The following is a 16,165-nucleotide window of genomic DNA, read 5'->3' as shown; positions in this document are numbered from 1 at the left end:
GCAGAGCAAAAACGGAAAGAATGACAGGCACCAAGTGCCCATCAAGTCATCACAAGAAAATACAATGTTGTTCTTTAACTGCAAAGCGTGTAAACGTGTAAAAATTTCCGCTGGCTTAATTTAAGCAGTTGTTTGAAGTGCAATTGGTGAGCGGGTCTGCTTTCGTAGGTAATAACAAGGGCCAGTCCTGTTGTGAGCCGCTGCTGAGCGATACGAATGACAGCCGTTGTTAGTCGAGCAGCGGTCATGTACCAAATAGTTTTATCTTGTGACTTCGGTTTTACACATCTTATGGGAAAGAATGACCATGGGAGCAGTTGTTTTTATTTTTTGTGACAATGATTTTATATCACCTAGTCTGCCTCATATATCGTTATATCCAAATGGTTTATAAATGTTAATCTACATTCAGATCCGATGATAGCACCTTTAGTGTGTTGAAACCGGTTATCCAGTATACAGTATTTAAGCGATCTTGGCTTCTGAATTATTTGTGCAATATGTTAACTATATGTGACATGTGAGTACGTGAGCAAAACCACGGACAGGGAGGTCCTCGTAAACCTCTGTATCTATTTCAGTCAAACTTGGTACACATTTTACTTACTACCTTTGGGGGATAAGATCCAGATACCTCCTATTGGGGTAGGGATGACAAAGTGGAGAGAGGAGGGCTCAGGAGCGGGTGGACTGACAGGGACGGGAAAGGAGGCAATGAACACATATAGGGGGAGGAGGTGATTGACATAGAGATGGGAGAGGAAGATGCACTCGGAGATAGAAAAGAGAGGGGAGGGGAGGAGATGGCCAAGTGTAGAGGGGGGGGGGGGGGGGGAATGAGATGGTCTCATAGAAGAGTGGAAGAAATACACATCTGGCCAACACCGGATACTCAGCTATTATCTTATAAACAAATGAAGCATGTGATAGAAAGGCTACGACTGCTGGGTGCATAGTACTGACGAAGATCTACTTTAAACAAAACCATCAAACATCATTCAACGTTTTCCCATTCTTATACCTCTGTTGGCCATTATTTCTATTTTCCTGGTCCTCCAGCTTCTCGAATTTCTGTTTACGTCGGAGCGTTTTCTCTGTCCACCGGATGCGCGTCGTGTATGTGTCTCGCATAAGCACACGGCTCGAATGAGATCTAGAGAGCGCCGCCAGAGATACGAGCTCCTTATTAAAACCGAAGTCGCGTCCCTGTTAGGAAGCCGTCGAGGAATGACTGATGGGGTCGAAAGGCTCCGCGATAGCTAGGAGAGTTCCCAGCGCGCGCGCCCGCGAAAGAAATCGCCGGGAAACAATTCCGAAAAAAGGAGGAAAAACGAGACACGCCGTTGGAGCACGTCAAGCAGCTGTCACGGGCGCCTGTCAGTACTGGGAAGGCTGGTCGTCAGGCCGGCCAACCGAAGGGGGAAAAAATAGATACGTGAGCGGCGTAGCCGGACGTTCCGACGCAACTATTCGCACTAACGACTGTCTTAATCACGGCCGCAATGTAATGGCGGCGTTCTTCACTCGAGCCTCGGAAATGTCATCGGTGCAAGCGGACGTCGACGTCGGCGTCGGCGCGCCGTCGTTTTTCGCAGCGGCGCGGTCCGACCGCTCTCCCGGAAACAGGACAGCCCATCGGCCCGACTAACGGCGGCCGATCGCTCACGGCTTCTGCCGGCCCTGCCACTTAGCGGCACCTCGCTACCTAATTGGCCGAAATAATCTTAACGGGTCTCGTGCACTGTTGGCAGGCCTGTCAAAGGGGAAGTCCCCTGCGTGGCATCTTTCGTACACTTTCAGCTCCCATTAATGCTTGAGGATGCCGCTTATCATACTGGATAGACAACGGTGCGCATGTACTTAATATACACTCCTCAAGCGCTGTGAAGTGCGTGACATAGAGTACTTTATATCTACATTAGTCACTGTCCGTCCAGTACCTCTGGAAGCTGGACAAGCTAAAGCACGAACGCCTTCGTTAAGTGAGAAGTGTCATAGGTTCTAAGTCCTTTTTAGTAAATGAATCTGGTCATTTTGCCGTACGGCCACTACATTAGAAATTCTCAGGCTGATTTTGAACGCACATTATTTATTCGGAGGATATACAGAGGACTAAGCGAGAATCTGACCGCATGAACATCGCTCTGAGCGCTTGAATCCTCCGTGCGTAGTTCCAAATGTGAAGCGTGGAAGAGGTTTTATGAGTGTATGGGGACCTTCTGGAGGGGATAAAGTAGATTATCATGCTAGTCTCCAGACAGGCCAACATGTCTGGTTTGAGACTGATTGGGAAAGGATTTGTCTTGCAGCAAGACAACAACCCGAAACATTCATTTCGCTTTTGTCAGAACTACGTGAAATCTCTAGAGGCTCAGAAAATTTTGAAAAATATGGAATGGCCTCCGCAGTCCCGTGATAGTACCCAATCGAACTACTATGGGATGAGTTGGACAGAAGGATCTGAAAATGGGGAATCATGATTGCGACAGATGTGTGGGAAGTCCTGATGCAAGGATGGAGACTAATTCCAAGTGAAACCCAGGCAAAACAGTCCCTTCGCATGCCGAGAGTATGCGAGGCAGTGATTAAAGCTAAGGGCGGCTACTTTAAGAAATCTAAAATTTAGTAGTTGCGTTTACCTATGTGTTGTTTGAGCTTAATAAAGATTTAGAAAACAATAAAACGCAATATTGTGATGTATTTCCTTTCCATTGTCCTTCACAGTCACTTGGCGTTTCGGAACATACTGAGGGTAGTGTGTGTAGCATTGTTTCCAAAACAAGTTTCCTGAGTGTGTCTGTTGCACTTTCATATGAACTATATCGATCTGTTACGAGCACAGTAGTGAATGTCTTAATTCCTATGTCTTCCGTCAAACCCAACTGAGAGTCTAAACACTTCGGCAGTGCCGTAGACCATTCCCAATAGGGTCTTCCTCCAACAGATGTACTGCACCTTCTCAAAATCCTCTAAAGATCTCTTACAAACGTCTCTCTACCAGTAATTTCACATGTTGGCTGCCCTTCGTAGTGTTATCGGGCGACTAACGTGGAGGAGCGAGCTGCGGTCAATTTCGCGCAGAGTGCCGGAGGTAACGTAGGTCACTATCTTATCCAAATGTAACCAAACCTGACACGAAATGTGAACAACCCTACCTTCCGTCTTACGCAGTTTTTTTTATCTTCTGTCTTTCTGTAAGATTTATCACCGCGTTCCTTGCGTCCTATACTTTGCGTTGCGTTTGGACAGAAGATAACATGTTATCAGCTGTTAAAGCTTCTATAATAAGCCGAAACGGATTTTCCTTGATATTTCAACATGTTTCGATAGGCAGCTAAGTAGTTGTTTCTGCCAGCTACGTGGCGAAGAAAGGAACAACTCAAAAGTCTGTGTAATATCCCCGATATGCGTCTCTGTCTACTGCTGTCATGTGTTCAGACCTCACCCCCCTGTTCTGTAGAAGTAAATACACTGAAAGGAAAAAAGTCAAGGGGTACCTCCTAATATCGCATCGGACTTCCGTATAGCAGCAACTCGACGTGACATGGACTCAACAACTCGTTTAAAGCCCCCTGCAGAAACATAGAGCCATACTGCCTCTATAGCTGTCCATTATAGCGGAAGTTTTGCCGGTGGAGGATTTTGCGCACAAACTGACCTCTCGTTATGCCCCATAAATGTTCGATAAGAAGCATGTCAGGCAATGTTAACATAACCCGCAACAAGGGAGATTATGTCTGTTGAACGTGGTGGCCAAGTTGTTGGATACTCCCTATCGATCCATAAGTCCGGCAGAGTTTGCGGCCCAAGAGCGAAACATGGCGCGGATTCGCTGGTGTTATGAACAGCCATATCGTGGTATCCCGTGGACGCCATGGGTAGCCCGCAGGATCGCATTACTGCCAAGTATTATGTGACTATTTTGGCTGACCAGGCCCACCCTATGGTACACTGTACAATGTTTGTCCCCCGACTGTGATGTTCCAAGACAACAGGGCTCCTCTTCACGCAACTGGCGTCCAGAACTGGTTTTGTGAGCACGAGGAAGAATCATCGCATCTATCCTGGCCACCACAATCACCAGATCTCAATATTATTGCCATGCTCTACTTTGTAGAGAAGAAAGCGTAATCGCTATCCAACACTGTCATCGCTGCGTGAAGTCCCCCAGTTTTGCGGGAATAATGGTATAACATTCTGTTGAAACAATACAGGAACTGTATATATATATATCCATTCCGACGCCACTGGAAGTTGTTTTATGACAGTCTTCCTTACACCGTTACACCGTATTAGGCATGGTAATGTGTTGTGTTTGCCAATGGCCGTGCCGCAGTGGTAACACCTGTTCCCGTCAGATCAACAAAGTTAAGCGCTGTCGGGCTGGTCTAGCACTTGGATGGATGACCATCCGGTCTGCCGAGCGCTGTTGGCACTCAGCCCTTGTGAGGCAAACTGAGGAGCTACTTGATTGAGAAGCAGCGACTCCGGTCCAGTAAAGTGACATACGGCCGGAAGAACGGTGTGTCGACCACATGCCCCTCCATATCCGCATCCAGTGACGCCTGTGTGATGAGGATGACACGGAGGCCGGTCGGTACCGTTGGGCCTTCCAAGGCCTATACGGACTAAGTTTAATTTTAGTTTAGTTTAATGTGTTGTGTTTCCTAATTTAATTCACCCCCCCTTCAGTCCTTACAAATACATTTTTGTGGTCAGGGAAGGGCTTTATGCTCACCTCGTATTTGAGAAGAAATTGAGAGGATGAATTCACAAGGTAAGGACAGTAATCGCTTTTTGTTGTAAGCCACAGCCCGCGCGCCTTGCGAGTGGGCCTTGGCAGAGAGCGTGTTGGTGACGCGGCGGGCGCCTTGTGTGTTGCAGAGCGTCGTGATGCTGATGTTCCGCGAGGAGAAGAGCCCCGAGGACGAGATCAAGGCGTGGCAGTTCTGGCACAGCCGCCAACACAGCGTCAAGCAGCGCATCCTCGACGCCGGTGAGTCGCAAGGTTGTCGCCGCCACGTCTCTTGTCTGACACCACTAACCTTACGATTATACTAACATAGCGGCCACTAACACTCCGCCCTCTGGGCTTTGCCCCACTGGAGCTAGAATTTTTTTTTTAATAACTGAACTGGACTCTAGTTACCGTGACGAACCGTACTATCTAGGAAAGCCACCCAGTAGCAATAGACATGGCAGACAGACCAGTTGGAAGTGATCTTGTTGCTTCCATGACGCACGATAGTTGGGACTGCAGTTGTAAATCATTTTGTTTTGCATCACTCAGGCTATCTGTATTATTAAAGGTATAAAACGGGTCACCCAGTCCCAGCTGCAGGTTGACTATTTAACAGCTTCCAGGGAGAACAAAATACTTACGTTCAGTGTTAAAAATACAAAATTCTGTCATCAGCTCATTAAGAAGTGTAACCGTACCTTAAAGGTTCATCATAATAACTGAAGTATCAAAGTTAGAATCTGTGTATATGACTTGAGACAGAACACACGGCGTGCAAATTATCCAGACTATATTCGTTCAGTATTTGACAGTGCAAGTACTTAGCTACTTACGGTAAACTTTACATATCAACCTTTTCGAAACTCTTTCTCGCTGACACCCGCCTACAAGATAGTAAAAGAGAAAACAAATTATCATTAACTACATTTTCGCTGTTCGTGCAGTAGAACTTCAGCATCGAGTATGAAGTTTTAATTTATTACTTCTTTACTCCTCACTCCATTCACAATACAGTTCTCAGACAGTATCCACATATGCCACTAAACGTAGCTACAAAATTATATCATAGTACGATACATACTTCAGGAGAAATGTCATTATAAACTTTGACATCCATCAGGAACTACATTATTTTCAACAGTAAGGCTTATATATGCTTAACGTCAAATATTTAACACATTAACGCTTTTGTAATCAGTTGTTTTGTAAGGTGCAGGTTACTTTTTTTCATACAAATCATCCATTCAGCAGGCTTTGTTGTTTACCTTACTTACAGCTGATTTCGTAGCCTTTTAGGGCTTCATCTTTACACTTTCAACCATCGAAATCCACCGGCATGTACGTCTTGTCACTGTACCACACTATCACCTAATGTAGCAAAAATACTTGAATGTTTACTGCCTCAGAGGACGCTGTGATACAGCAGAAAAAGATTCTGTATTTCGACAACTGACTAACTGAAGTTGGACTCATAAAAGTCTTCGAAATCGAATGCAGCTAAAGTAAAAATGAAACAAACACAGCTGAACGGAAAATTAATAGAGGCCGTGTGCTCCAAAACAGCTCTCAGCGTCTCAATCAAGTGTTCATAGAAGTCCAGAGCCAAGCAGTCTTCACTGCTTCTCACAGCTCTTGCCGCAAAGTATTCGCACAGAAAACGACACAATCGACGAAATTTTATCGATTTTCAATAACTCCCTTTTGAGGTATGCAAAGTTTTCTTTCAGCACTGAAAGATACTCGAGAAAATCTTGATCGAATTGGTTATCATTACCTACAGATTCTGTCGTATGAATTAGGGCACTAACCAAAAGATTGCTTCTCGTTGCTTGACTTGAGTTGAATTTGGGGGCCATTGGCTACGCGTTTAATCTGAAGTCTTGATCGCGCATTTACAGCCATTTGTGGACACTAAGTGTCTTGAGGCAACCATCATTATCCTCCAGAAAAGCCCCATAATCCCAGTAAAAGTCAATCATGTTCTAGCGTACGTCATGGTCGAGACCTTATTCTCTATCAGACCGATCAAGTCTGTTGGTGGCGGTGGTAAGTTTCTATGGGAACAATGTCACATTATACAGGTGCACACTTCGTACAACTCGAAGGGTGGTGCATGGTAAATTTCCCTACCACGACTTTATCAGATAAAGAGATAACCACGTTTTGTTTACAATATTTGATCAGAAGTATTCGGACACCCCCATGTAATGCGGAATTGACCATTAGACGTCACGAGAGACGGACCCGCGACTGTTAAAGAGGCACGAAGTATCGTGTTTTAAGCAGAGATGCGGTACCAAGAGAATGGTTCGATCAAGAGTGCTCAGTGACTTCGAACGTGGACTCGTCATTAGATTTCGCCTGAGTAACAGATACATCAGGGACACATCAACCCTCCTAAAGCTGCCCAGGTCGACTGTTGGTGATGTGACTGCGAAATGGAACGAGAAGAAACAACCCATACCAAGAGCAGTCAGACGTTAACTTCTTGCAGGGACAACAGAGCATTGTGGAGGCTGTTTGTAAAGAAAAAAAAAATCGCAAGAAGTCAACGGAAGAAAAATGCTAGCAGCAGTCCAGATAGCACATGACTTGCGTAGGCAGCTGAACATCACTGGGTAGAATAATCGAGCAGTTCTTCGTAAGCCTTCATTCTTGTAGTCAGTGTAGGTGGTGCAGATAGAGATGCCAGTAAGTAGTGGATGACTGTAAACGAGTGATTTGGAATGATGAATTACCCCATACATGGTGGCAATCCGATGGAAGGGTTCGGGTTTGTTGAATGCCTGGAGTACGTTGCCAGCCATAATGTATAGTACCAACAGTGAAGTATTGGATGATGATGATGATGATGATGATGATGATGATGATGATGATGATGACGTTTGGTTTGTGGGGCGCTCAGTTGCGCGGTCATCAGCGCCGATACAAATTCCCACAATGTACACAGTCCAATCTAGCCACTTTCACGAATAATGACGGAATAATGAGGACAACACCTGGCAGGGAATCGAATCCGGGACCCCGTGATCCAGAGGTAGCAACGGTAGCCAGTAGGCCACGAGCCGCGGACTGAAGTACTGGAGGAGACGATGCTATGGTATGGGAGTATTTCCGTCGTTGGGGTATGGTCCAGTTACTGCCTTTAAGAAAACGCTAAATGTGGAAGGATATGAACTCATTTTATAGCATTTTTTGCTGCATACAGTAGAGGAACAGTTCAAAGGTGATGACTGTGTCAGCATGACAATGCACCCTATCATAACGCAACATGTTTATGGACAGGAACATTCCTGAAATGGTCTAGCCGGCCCAGACCTGAACCCAATGGAATGTCTTAGGGATGGGTCAGAACGTCGACTTCGTTCCAGACCCCATCGTCCAAATCCCAACCTTCTCTGGTTTCGACTCTTGGGAAAGAACGGGTTGCGATTCCTCCACAGACATTGACACTTCATTTAAAGTATCTCCAACAGCCGTCATAAAGGCGAAGGATGGAGACACCCCATATTAATGGCCACTAGAAGTGTCCGGATAGTTTTTATTTGATAGTGTGATTTACGTCAGTACTCAGCAAGTCGTCTTATGGTGTGTTGCGTAGGATATCCAAAACTTGTTTGGGATCATAGGACCCGCAATTTCACTGCAACACGAACTTCGTCATTTTACGGAGATATTTTGGGTAATATCGCCTTGTAGTATACCTCAAAATAATATAAACAACCACGTAAATGCAGTAACAGCGCATAACGTTTACTGACTGGGAACACGTCAAGGCTTCTTATTCCCATCCGCCTAAATTTTATCTCCCTCAGACTGGCCGCCTGACACACATTGTTTGCGTCCACTCATCCACGTTATCCATCAAAAAGACTTTCCGGGCCTGCCTCCTAGATGGAAGGCCGAGATATTCCCTCCCCCCGTGCCAGACAGCGGCGGAGCCGACGGCTAATAAGAATGCAAAACAAAACAAGCGTCGGCCTGTGCACGGGCGGATGCTCCCACCTGGTCCGTTCCTGATGCGCTTTATAATGGATTTAATATGTGGCGTGTACACTCGTGATGGCCACGAAACAGATACCAACGTTGAGTGCCTCGCGCTGTAGCAGACACTTTTTCTCGATCCCTGGAGCCTTTCGGCGATGACACTGCCCGGTCGCATACACGCTGACGAATACGACGTGCAGTAAAAGGAGGATAGCCCCCTTGTCGGATTATCGTCATCGTGCACGCACGACAGTGTACACGCAATTACGCTTGGCCAGGGAGCACAGCCCGTCCGTAATAATTGCGGGGGAATTATCGCCCGGAGGACTGCGATGTAACCTCGCACAGTGCTAATCAACCGTCACTTTGTTTTTGTAGCAGATCCTGTGACCTGAATTCGCCAACAAGAACGTGAGGGGAAACTTGACGTCGGGCAAAGGAACAGTAGATGAAGATCGGATTACTGGAGCGTATCGTGGCATTGCCAGAGAACACAACCGCGCCTAGGATTGTGCGAACGATTTGTTTATCGAAGCTTCTCTGCGAGTTGCCTCTGGCGTTTCACTCACAGTCGTCTGGCTGGCAAAACCTATCCACAAGGAAAATTAATTTTTTTTATATTTTTAATATCTTATGGGACTTAACTGCTAAGGTCATCAGTCCCTAAGCTTACACACTACTTAACCTAAATTATCCTTAGGACAAATACACACACCCATGCCTGAGGGAGGACTCGAACGTCCGCCGGGATCAGCCGCACAGTCCATGACTGCAACATCTAAGACCGCTCGGCTAATCCCGCGCGGTACGAAAATTAATATAAAGTCATTATTCATGACCGATTTCCCTTACATTAACATTGCTATCGGACAGGGAAGGTATTGATTGTCTTGCTCCTGATGTACTTAATATACGAACAGAATCTGCTTAGATTCTGGGCAAGATTTCGAGACAGACTTTCGTCGATTTGTTCTCTATTGTCATTCTTTTTCAGTTCATGGTTATTTGTCATTGACACTTGCCAAACATTCACTATACCTAGTGACGATTGGTGCCATAAACACGCACTGACGAAACTTCAAGGAAGTAACATGACAACTGAAACTACCTCGCAGATTAAGACTAAGTGCAGGACCGGGATTCGAACCCGGAGCCTTTGCTATTCCCCTTTAAATGTTCTGCCGACTGAGTTATCAAGACACGTATCAGCACCCACCGTCCTAATCTACCTGGAAAGTTTGAAATCAACGTACACTTCACTGCACAGGAAAATTCGTTCTGAAAACACTAGGCTGTAGCTAAACCATTTCTCTGCAATATCCATTCTTCCAGGTATGCTAGTCCCGCAAGGTATGCATCAGCTAGGGAAGTAGGAGCCTTGTACCAGCCGGCCGAACTCCCCTGAAGCGGATCGCAGCCAAATATCCCATACGCACGATTCATTTCCTTTTAGGGTTGAACATACAAATGGAGGAAGTTATGATGGTATCGCCACCACCCACCCCATGGTGGCTTGCGGACTATAGAGTTGATGTAGGAGCACCTCTCCGTACCCATTTCATCTCTTATTGAATTCCAGACATAATTTTGAATTCAAAAACAGTTCTATAATAAATTAAACTCCTTCCAATAGACTACAGAATTTGTACGAATTTTCCGCTGCCCGCCAGGCAAATGCAGAGATATCTTCTTGATTCATCCCACATAGCTCGTTATCAAGTACTAAAATTATTGCCATAGCGAAACTTCTGAAACGCCTGGCTCTCATTTTTCTACGAGCCTTAATCGTCTAACACTCTGGAGTCTTCTGACAAAGTGTTTCGTTCCTGAGCCTTCCAGTACTGACCGCAGAATCCTGCAGATTGCAACATTGCGGCCGGCCGGAGTGGCCGAGCGGTTAAAGGCGCTACAGTCTGGAACCGCACGACCGCAACGGTCGCAGGTTCGAATCTTGCCTCGGGCATGGATGTGTGTGATGTCCTTAGGTTAGTTAGGTTTAAGTAGTTCTAAGTTCTAGGAGACTTATGACCACAGCAGTTGAGTCCCATAGTGCTCGGAGCCATTGCAACATTATGACTCCGTTTTGCCTGCATAGTGGGTTTACAGAGCTATTGAGTATCAACGTACAGCATTAACATCGAGTAGTTAGGGTATCCGTACTCCCATTATTCAAATAATGATGCTATTTCTTCCCACGAGCACCTACACTATTCGATAGTCCTTAATGCTGAGGCTGTCGGGAAAGGCACATTAATCCCGTAGAGTTATGAAGCCACTTGCGTTCAATGAATAATGTTGCCTTGCAGCTGGAGAAAAAAACAAGTATGGAAAAGAAACAAGTGTTCATAACTCTATCAAAAGAATTTCGTGACGAGGCTATTGGAAAGTTGGTACAACACTACGACAGATGGAGCGGTGACTGTGTAGAGAAGCGCCGGCCGCTGGTGGCCGAGCGGTTCTAGGCGCTACAGTCTGGACCCGCGCGACCGCTACGGTCGCAGGTTCGAATCCTGCCTCGGGCTTGGATGCGTGTTATGTCCTTAGGTTAGTTAGGTTTAAGGAGTTCTAGGGGACTGATGACCTCAGAAGTTAAGTCCCACAAAGAAAAATAATGGAAAATGGATAACATAACCAGACGCAACTCGGCCGACGAGATTCGATAAAACACGATGGCTGCAAGGGAATTCGAAAAGGGCTCTTGTCGTTGTATTGTTCAGTCACTTCTGAACGTTGTAGCAACAAAGCTGCAACGAGGAATTGTAAAGCTTCGTTTACTGAGCTTCTTACTCTCTGGCGAAAGTGTAACTAATGATACGCCTCACGCAGGTAGCTGGGAAGAGCAGAAATAAGTCAGCTCTCGGGGCGACCGCGTGTGGGTAACTGCAGCGAAGACAGCGATATTTCGGGCCGATGACGTATCGGGTGTGAGCAGCAGAGAAGTGGCGCGGAACGGGTGATGGGCGGCGGCGGCAGTGGGAAGCGGTGAAAGCCCGCCGCCTGTGGGAAGACGGGGCGGCCGCCTCCCGAGGCGTAACTGAAACCGCTCCGCGGAGGCGGAGGAGGCGGCAGCGGCGGCGGCGGATACGGTTTCGGAGCAACCCTACACCACGCGCCGCGCCACCTCGGCGACAGAGGCGGCCAGCGCCTCCCGTGACCTGCATTCCGCCGCCGCCAAGGGCTCGCCTTACACCGGGATGCGATGCGATGTGATGTGATGTGATGTGATGTGATGATGTGCCCGCCCGGCGAAAATCTGCCGAAGCGCTGCCGCCTGCGAGGTGCTCGGCGCACCTGCGGTTGGAACGGCGTTGGGGGGTTGCGAAGTTCGCCCCCGGAAACTGAGAACAGGCGATACACACTACGTTGTTATGTACAGGTTGTAGCGAGGACAACCACAGTGAGGGCGATTCTGGGTCGAATAAGGAGTTATTGAAACATATTGTGGTAGATTGTCGAAGATTTTGGAAAGAACAGACCTGGTTGTTGTGAAACGCCTAACTCCACATATGACGTGATCGGGGCTTCTGGAGTGTGTATGCGTGTATGCGCTCGCGCCAACAATTCATAGAACAGTGGCCGAGGTGATATAAATGCGTAGGCTTCCACGGTCATTGTGAATATGGATAAAATCCTCTTTAGGTGTTAGGTTGTGTTATTATGAGTTAATAAGGTATGTACAGGGTGAATCAGAACACCACAATCTCAGGGATGGTAGTGCGGACGACAACAAGACAAAAAGTCTCGCAAGCCTGAGCTCTAAAATGCATACCTTAGGAGCTAAAAGAAACCTCTGCATTCCAATTTAAAAACTGTATATTCTTCAGTTCAACTTCTAAACCCTTAACCATTCACAGCTTTTAAGCTACCAGTACCGAGTTTAGAGTCTACACTTTCTTGCAACAACTTTCAAATCTATGTCGTCCTCTCGCCCTTCTCTACTACCGATTCACTTGTTCATTCCGCTTCATATCTTATTGTATTATCACCGCTAGGAATGAAACGATATGAGAGGCTACAAAAGTTTAGCATACTATCGAAAATTTCCACACGTGTGGATCTTTTGGCACCATACGTCGTAAATAAATTAGTTTTTCTCGTTTCAGTCGTCCTCTTAACATCTATACACAATACGAAGGCCTCACACGGAGAAGTGTGAAATATGCAGGGTATTTTGATATTATGGGGGACAAGTAGAGGACAATGAAAGAAGCAAATAATACTAATCAACACAGCTCAGGAAAGCTAAGTGGCCGTGCGGTTCTAGGCGCTAAAGTCTGGAACCGGGCGATCGCTACGGTCGCAAGTTCGAATCCTGCCTCGGGCATGGATGTCTCTTATGTCCCTAGGTTAGTTAGGTTTAATTAGTTCTAACTTCTAGGCGACTGATGACCTCAGAAGTTAAGTCGCATAGTGCTCAGAGCCATTTGAACCATTTTTTTTCGTATTACGGCGGAGTACGTAAACAACTAATAAGAGAGTCCCCGGGGATCCAAAGTGCAGATGTGCACTCGAGGACACAAACATTACACCAACCGTTGCACACAGTCACCGCAGACTTCAGTACGTCTCCGCGTCGATGCCCATACACGTTCAAAACGCAGCTTATCAGTACTTAGGTATCCGGAATAATGATACAATCGAACAAGTGCAGTTTATTACTTTGTAATTTACGCGTCACTTACGGTGTTTCGAAATAAACGTAGCCTTAGACATCAACAGTCTTGTAACATACCTCTCGGGATAAAGCGACCCATTGTGCCACGTAATAACAGCTTCATTGGCGGGTGGATGAGCGAGTAGACGGCAGCCCACTCTTTTGCCCTCGGAGCAGGAAACTACTCCTAAAGGTGGATGTGTCTGACAATGCCAATGGCATAGGTTACGTGAGGCAAGGTCGAACCACCGTACTAAATACTCATGTGGTATCCCTCGTCCCACTGCACCGTTGCCTTGCAGCATTACAAGAAGGAGCCGAGGAGTACGGAATGAAGATAAACATAGGAAAGATAAAAGTGATAACAAAAAGCTAAAAGGAAGTTCCAGTTAACATATTTTTAGACGGAAAGTAGATGGCGCAAGTTAAATCTCTTCTGTACCTGGGAAATTTTATGAATTGGAACGGAAGCTGTAGAGTAGAAATTAGGAGGACGATTCTATTGGAAACAGCATTTGAAGAGGTGAGGCAGTTACGTCTAGAAGAATTTCAGTGAGGCTGAGGAAAAATACTAAATGTAATGTCTGTAGTGTAGTATTCTACAGGAGTAAGTCCTGGACAGTTGAAAAGAAAGGAGAGAGAGATATTTAGGAAGTTTTGAGATGTGGTTATGGAGAAGAATGTAGAAGGTGAAGTGGACTGGCAGACATAGGACTGAAGAAGCAGTGAAGAAAAGGGGGAGGAATGGATTATTGTTAAGTGATCAGAAAGAGGAAAAAGTTTCGGCTGGGACATACACTGCGTAGGAACTGTCTGTAGTAAACAGTTGTAGGCGAAACAGTGGAAGGAATGAGATGAAGAGGTAGGAAGAGAATTAGAATGTTGGACGATATTGGAAGAGGACAACCTTACAAACCGAAGGACGAAGATGTTCAGAACAGGACACGATGGAGAGCCTCCAGCTGAAACACGTCCTATGGCAGATACACTAAAGAAGAGATCGAGAAGATTGGCATGCCCTCACTTGTACCTAAGTCGGACTGGGAAACCATTGGTATCCGGACGTACGTTTATTTGGATAATTTGCTTGTTTCGTCTTCTACCCGCCCATTTCTTTTGTACCTACAATAGTCAAACGCAGTGTATAGCACGGGTCGGCGTCGGATGCTACGGAAAACTTCCTAAACTCAGAGCCCTCGAAGAGAAAGTTGACAGTAATTACTGCCGAGACCTCTGTAGGAAACGAAACTCGGGACGGAGGTCCTGCGCCACACGCAAGGCAGCTGAAGATTCAGGGTCTCGGCAGAGTGAGACATCGGGCGCCGCCACGGCCGTAAAATAAAAGGCAGCGCCAGCTCACCGCTGCAGCTGAGAGGTAAAAAGCGGCGTATAAATATTAATAGCGGGCTGCGCGCGGACGACGGCCGTGAGTGACAGAAGCGGGCATACTGGCCGTCCGGCGCTTCTTCAATTACCGCGAGACGCGCCGCGGCCGATAATTTGATTCCAATCTCCCCGCTGGCTAATTACAGGTCGTACGCTAAGTGAGTGGGGGGACAATGCTCGCACCGCACCGCGCCGAATACAAACGATACGATTTTTTTTTTTTTTTCCCTACCACCAGTCTTGCGTCACTCTCCTCTCCCTCCTCCTAACCCCTTCGTCTTCCAACCTCCATCTCCCCCGTTCCATCTTCTCGCGCACTGTACCTCCTCATCCTCGTTATTAAGGAGAGAGAGAAAAAAAAGAAGCAAAGGACGGCGCGCAATCTCCGTAGCCTGTGCTTAGCAGTGTACGTGCGCTGGAAGCTAATTTACAGTTTTTAATTGCCTCATTGTCTGATATTTTGTCTGTTTGCCAGACACGGGCGCCGAGCAAGGGAGCTCACGTTCACGCGCGCTTATGTTCAAACGATTCAGAGGTCTGTAAAGCAGAGGCACACCCACCGCGGACCACCAACGAGGTAGCCGCCGTGGCTCGCAGAGGAAGATCTGTGCCCAGCCACCGTTTCGCACGTAGCGCAGTACACGAGATACACGAATTCACTATTCCGAGGCGCGTGTTAGCACTTAGGTTAACATTCAACGTTCGTATACAACAAAGTGGTACGATTCCTCACAATATCTATGCCTTGCGGAGAAACAGAGACACTAGCGCATAGGTGTTGCTGAGATATTTCGTGGCTCTCAGTGGTCTGAGAGGCTCTCCTCATAAAGTTCAGTTTAAATTGGGTGTATGTGTATGTGTGTCGTCTGTATTTGTAGAAACTGATGGCAGACGTCATTTGAAATGGTTGTGGCTGGCTGATGATGATGATGATGATGATGATGATGATGTTTGGTTTGTGGGCCGCTCAACTGCGCGGTCATCTGCGTCCGTACAAAGTCCCAATTTTTACACAGCCCAATCTAGCCACTGTCACGAATGGTGATGATGATGATGAAATGATGAGGACAAACACCCAGTCCTCGGGCAGAAAAGGTCCCCAACCCGGCCGGGTGTCGAACCCGGGACGCGGTGATCCAGAGGCGCCAACGCTAGCCACAAGACCGTGAGCTGCGGACGAGGCTGTCTGATGATCACATAAATGGAAGATATAACAGAAACAAATATACCAATATGTGATGAAAGGGTATAATATGGCACAATATACCAAACTATTGCTTTGAAATTCCAGCTCGGACAACGATGTTTAAGTTCCGGAGTTCCATTACGTCATTTAAGGCGAATGGTGGAGTGGTTCTGAAACGTCCCTTTTGAACAATTATACAAGACTGTGCTTA

At 46.6% G+C, this 16,165-nt stretch overlaps 1 protein-coding gene across 8 annotated transcripts in view; it reads left to right on the top strand.

The window, feature by feature from the left end:
• The window catches only part of LOC126484548 (protein grainyhead), a 321,553-nt gene that overhangs the window by 234,781 nt on the left and 70,607 nt on the right, over positions 1-16,165 (top strand). For 6 of the 8 annotated variants that reach the window (XM_050108104.1, XM_050108101.1, XM_050108100.1 and 3 more), the window contains exon 6: positions 4,885-5,008. In XM_050108104.1, the coding sequence (XP_049964061.1) occupies positions 4,885-5,008 (124 nt within the window). The remainder of the gene's footprint in view (positions 1-4,884; positions 5,009-16,165) is intronic. The other 2 variants (XM_050108103.1, XM_050108102.1) reach the window with 1 other exon arrangement.

The sequence above is a fragment of the Schistocerca serialis genome, chromosome 6, assembly GCF_023864345.2.
Source record: "Schistocerca serialis cubense isolate TAMUIC-IGC-003099 chromosome 6, iqSchSeri2.2, whole genome shotgun sequence".
Taxonomy (NCBI): Eukaryota; Metazoa; Arthropoda; class Insecta; order Orthoptera; family Acrididae; genus Schistocerca; species Schistocerca serialis.
Note: the sequence above shows the minus strand (reverse complement) of the source record. Positions and strands in the feature narration are given on the sequence as shown.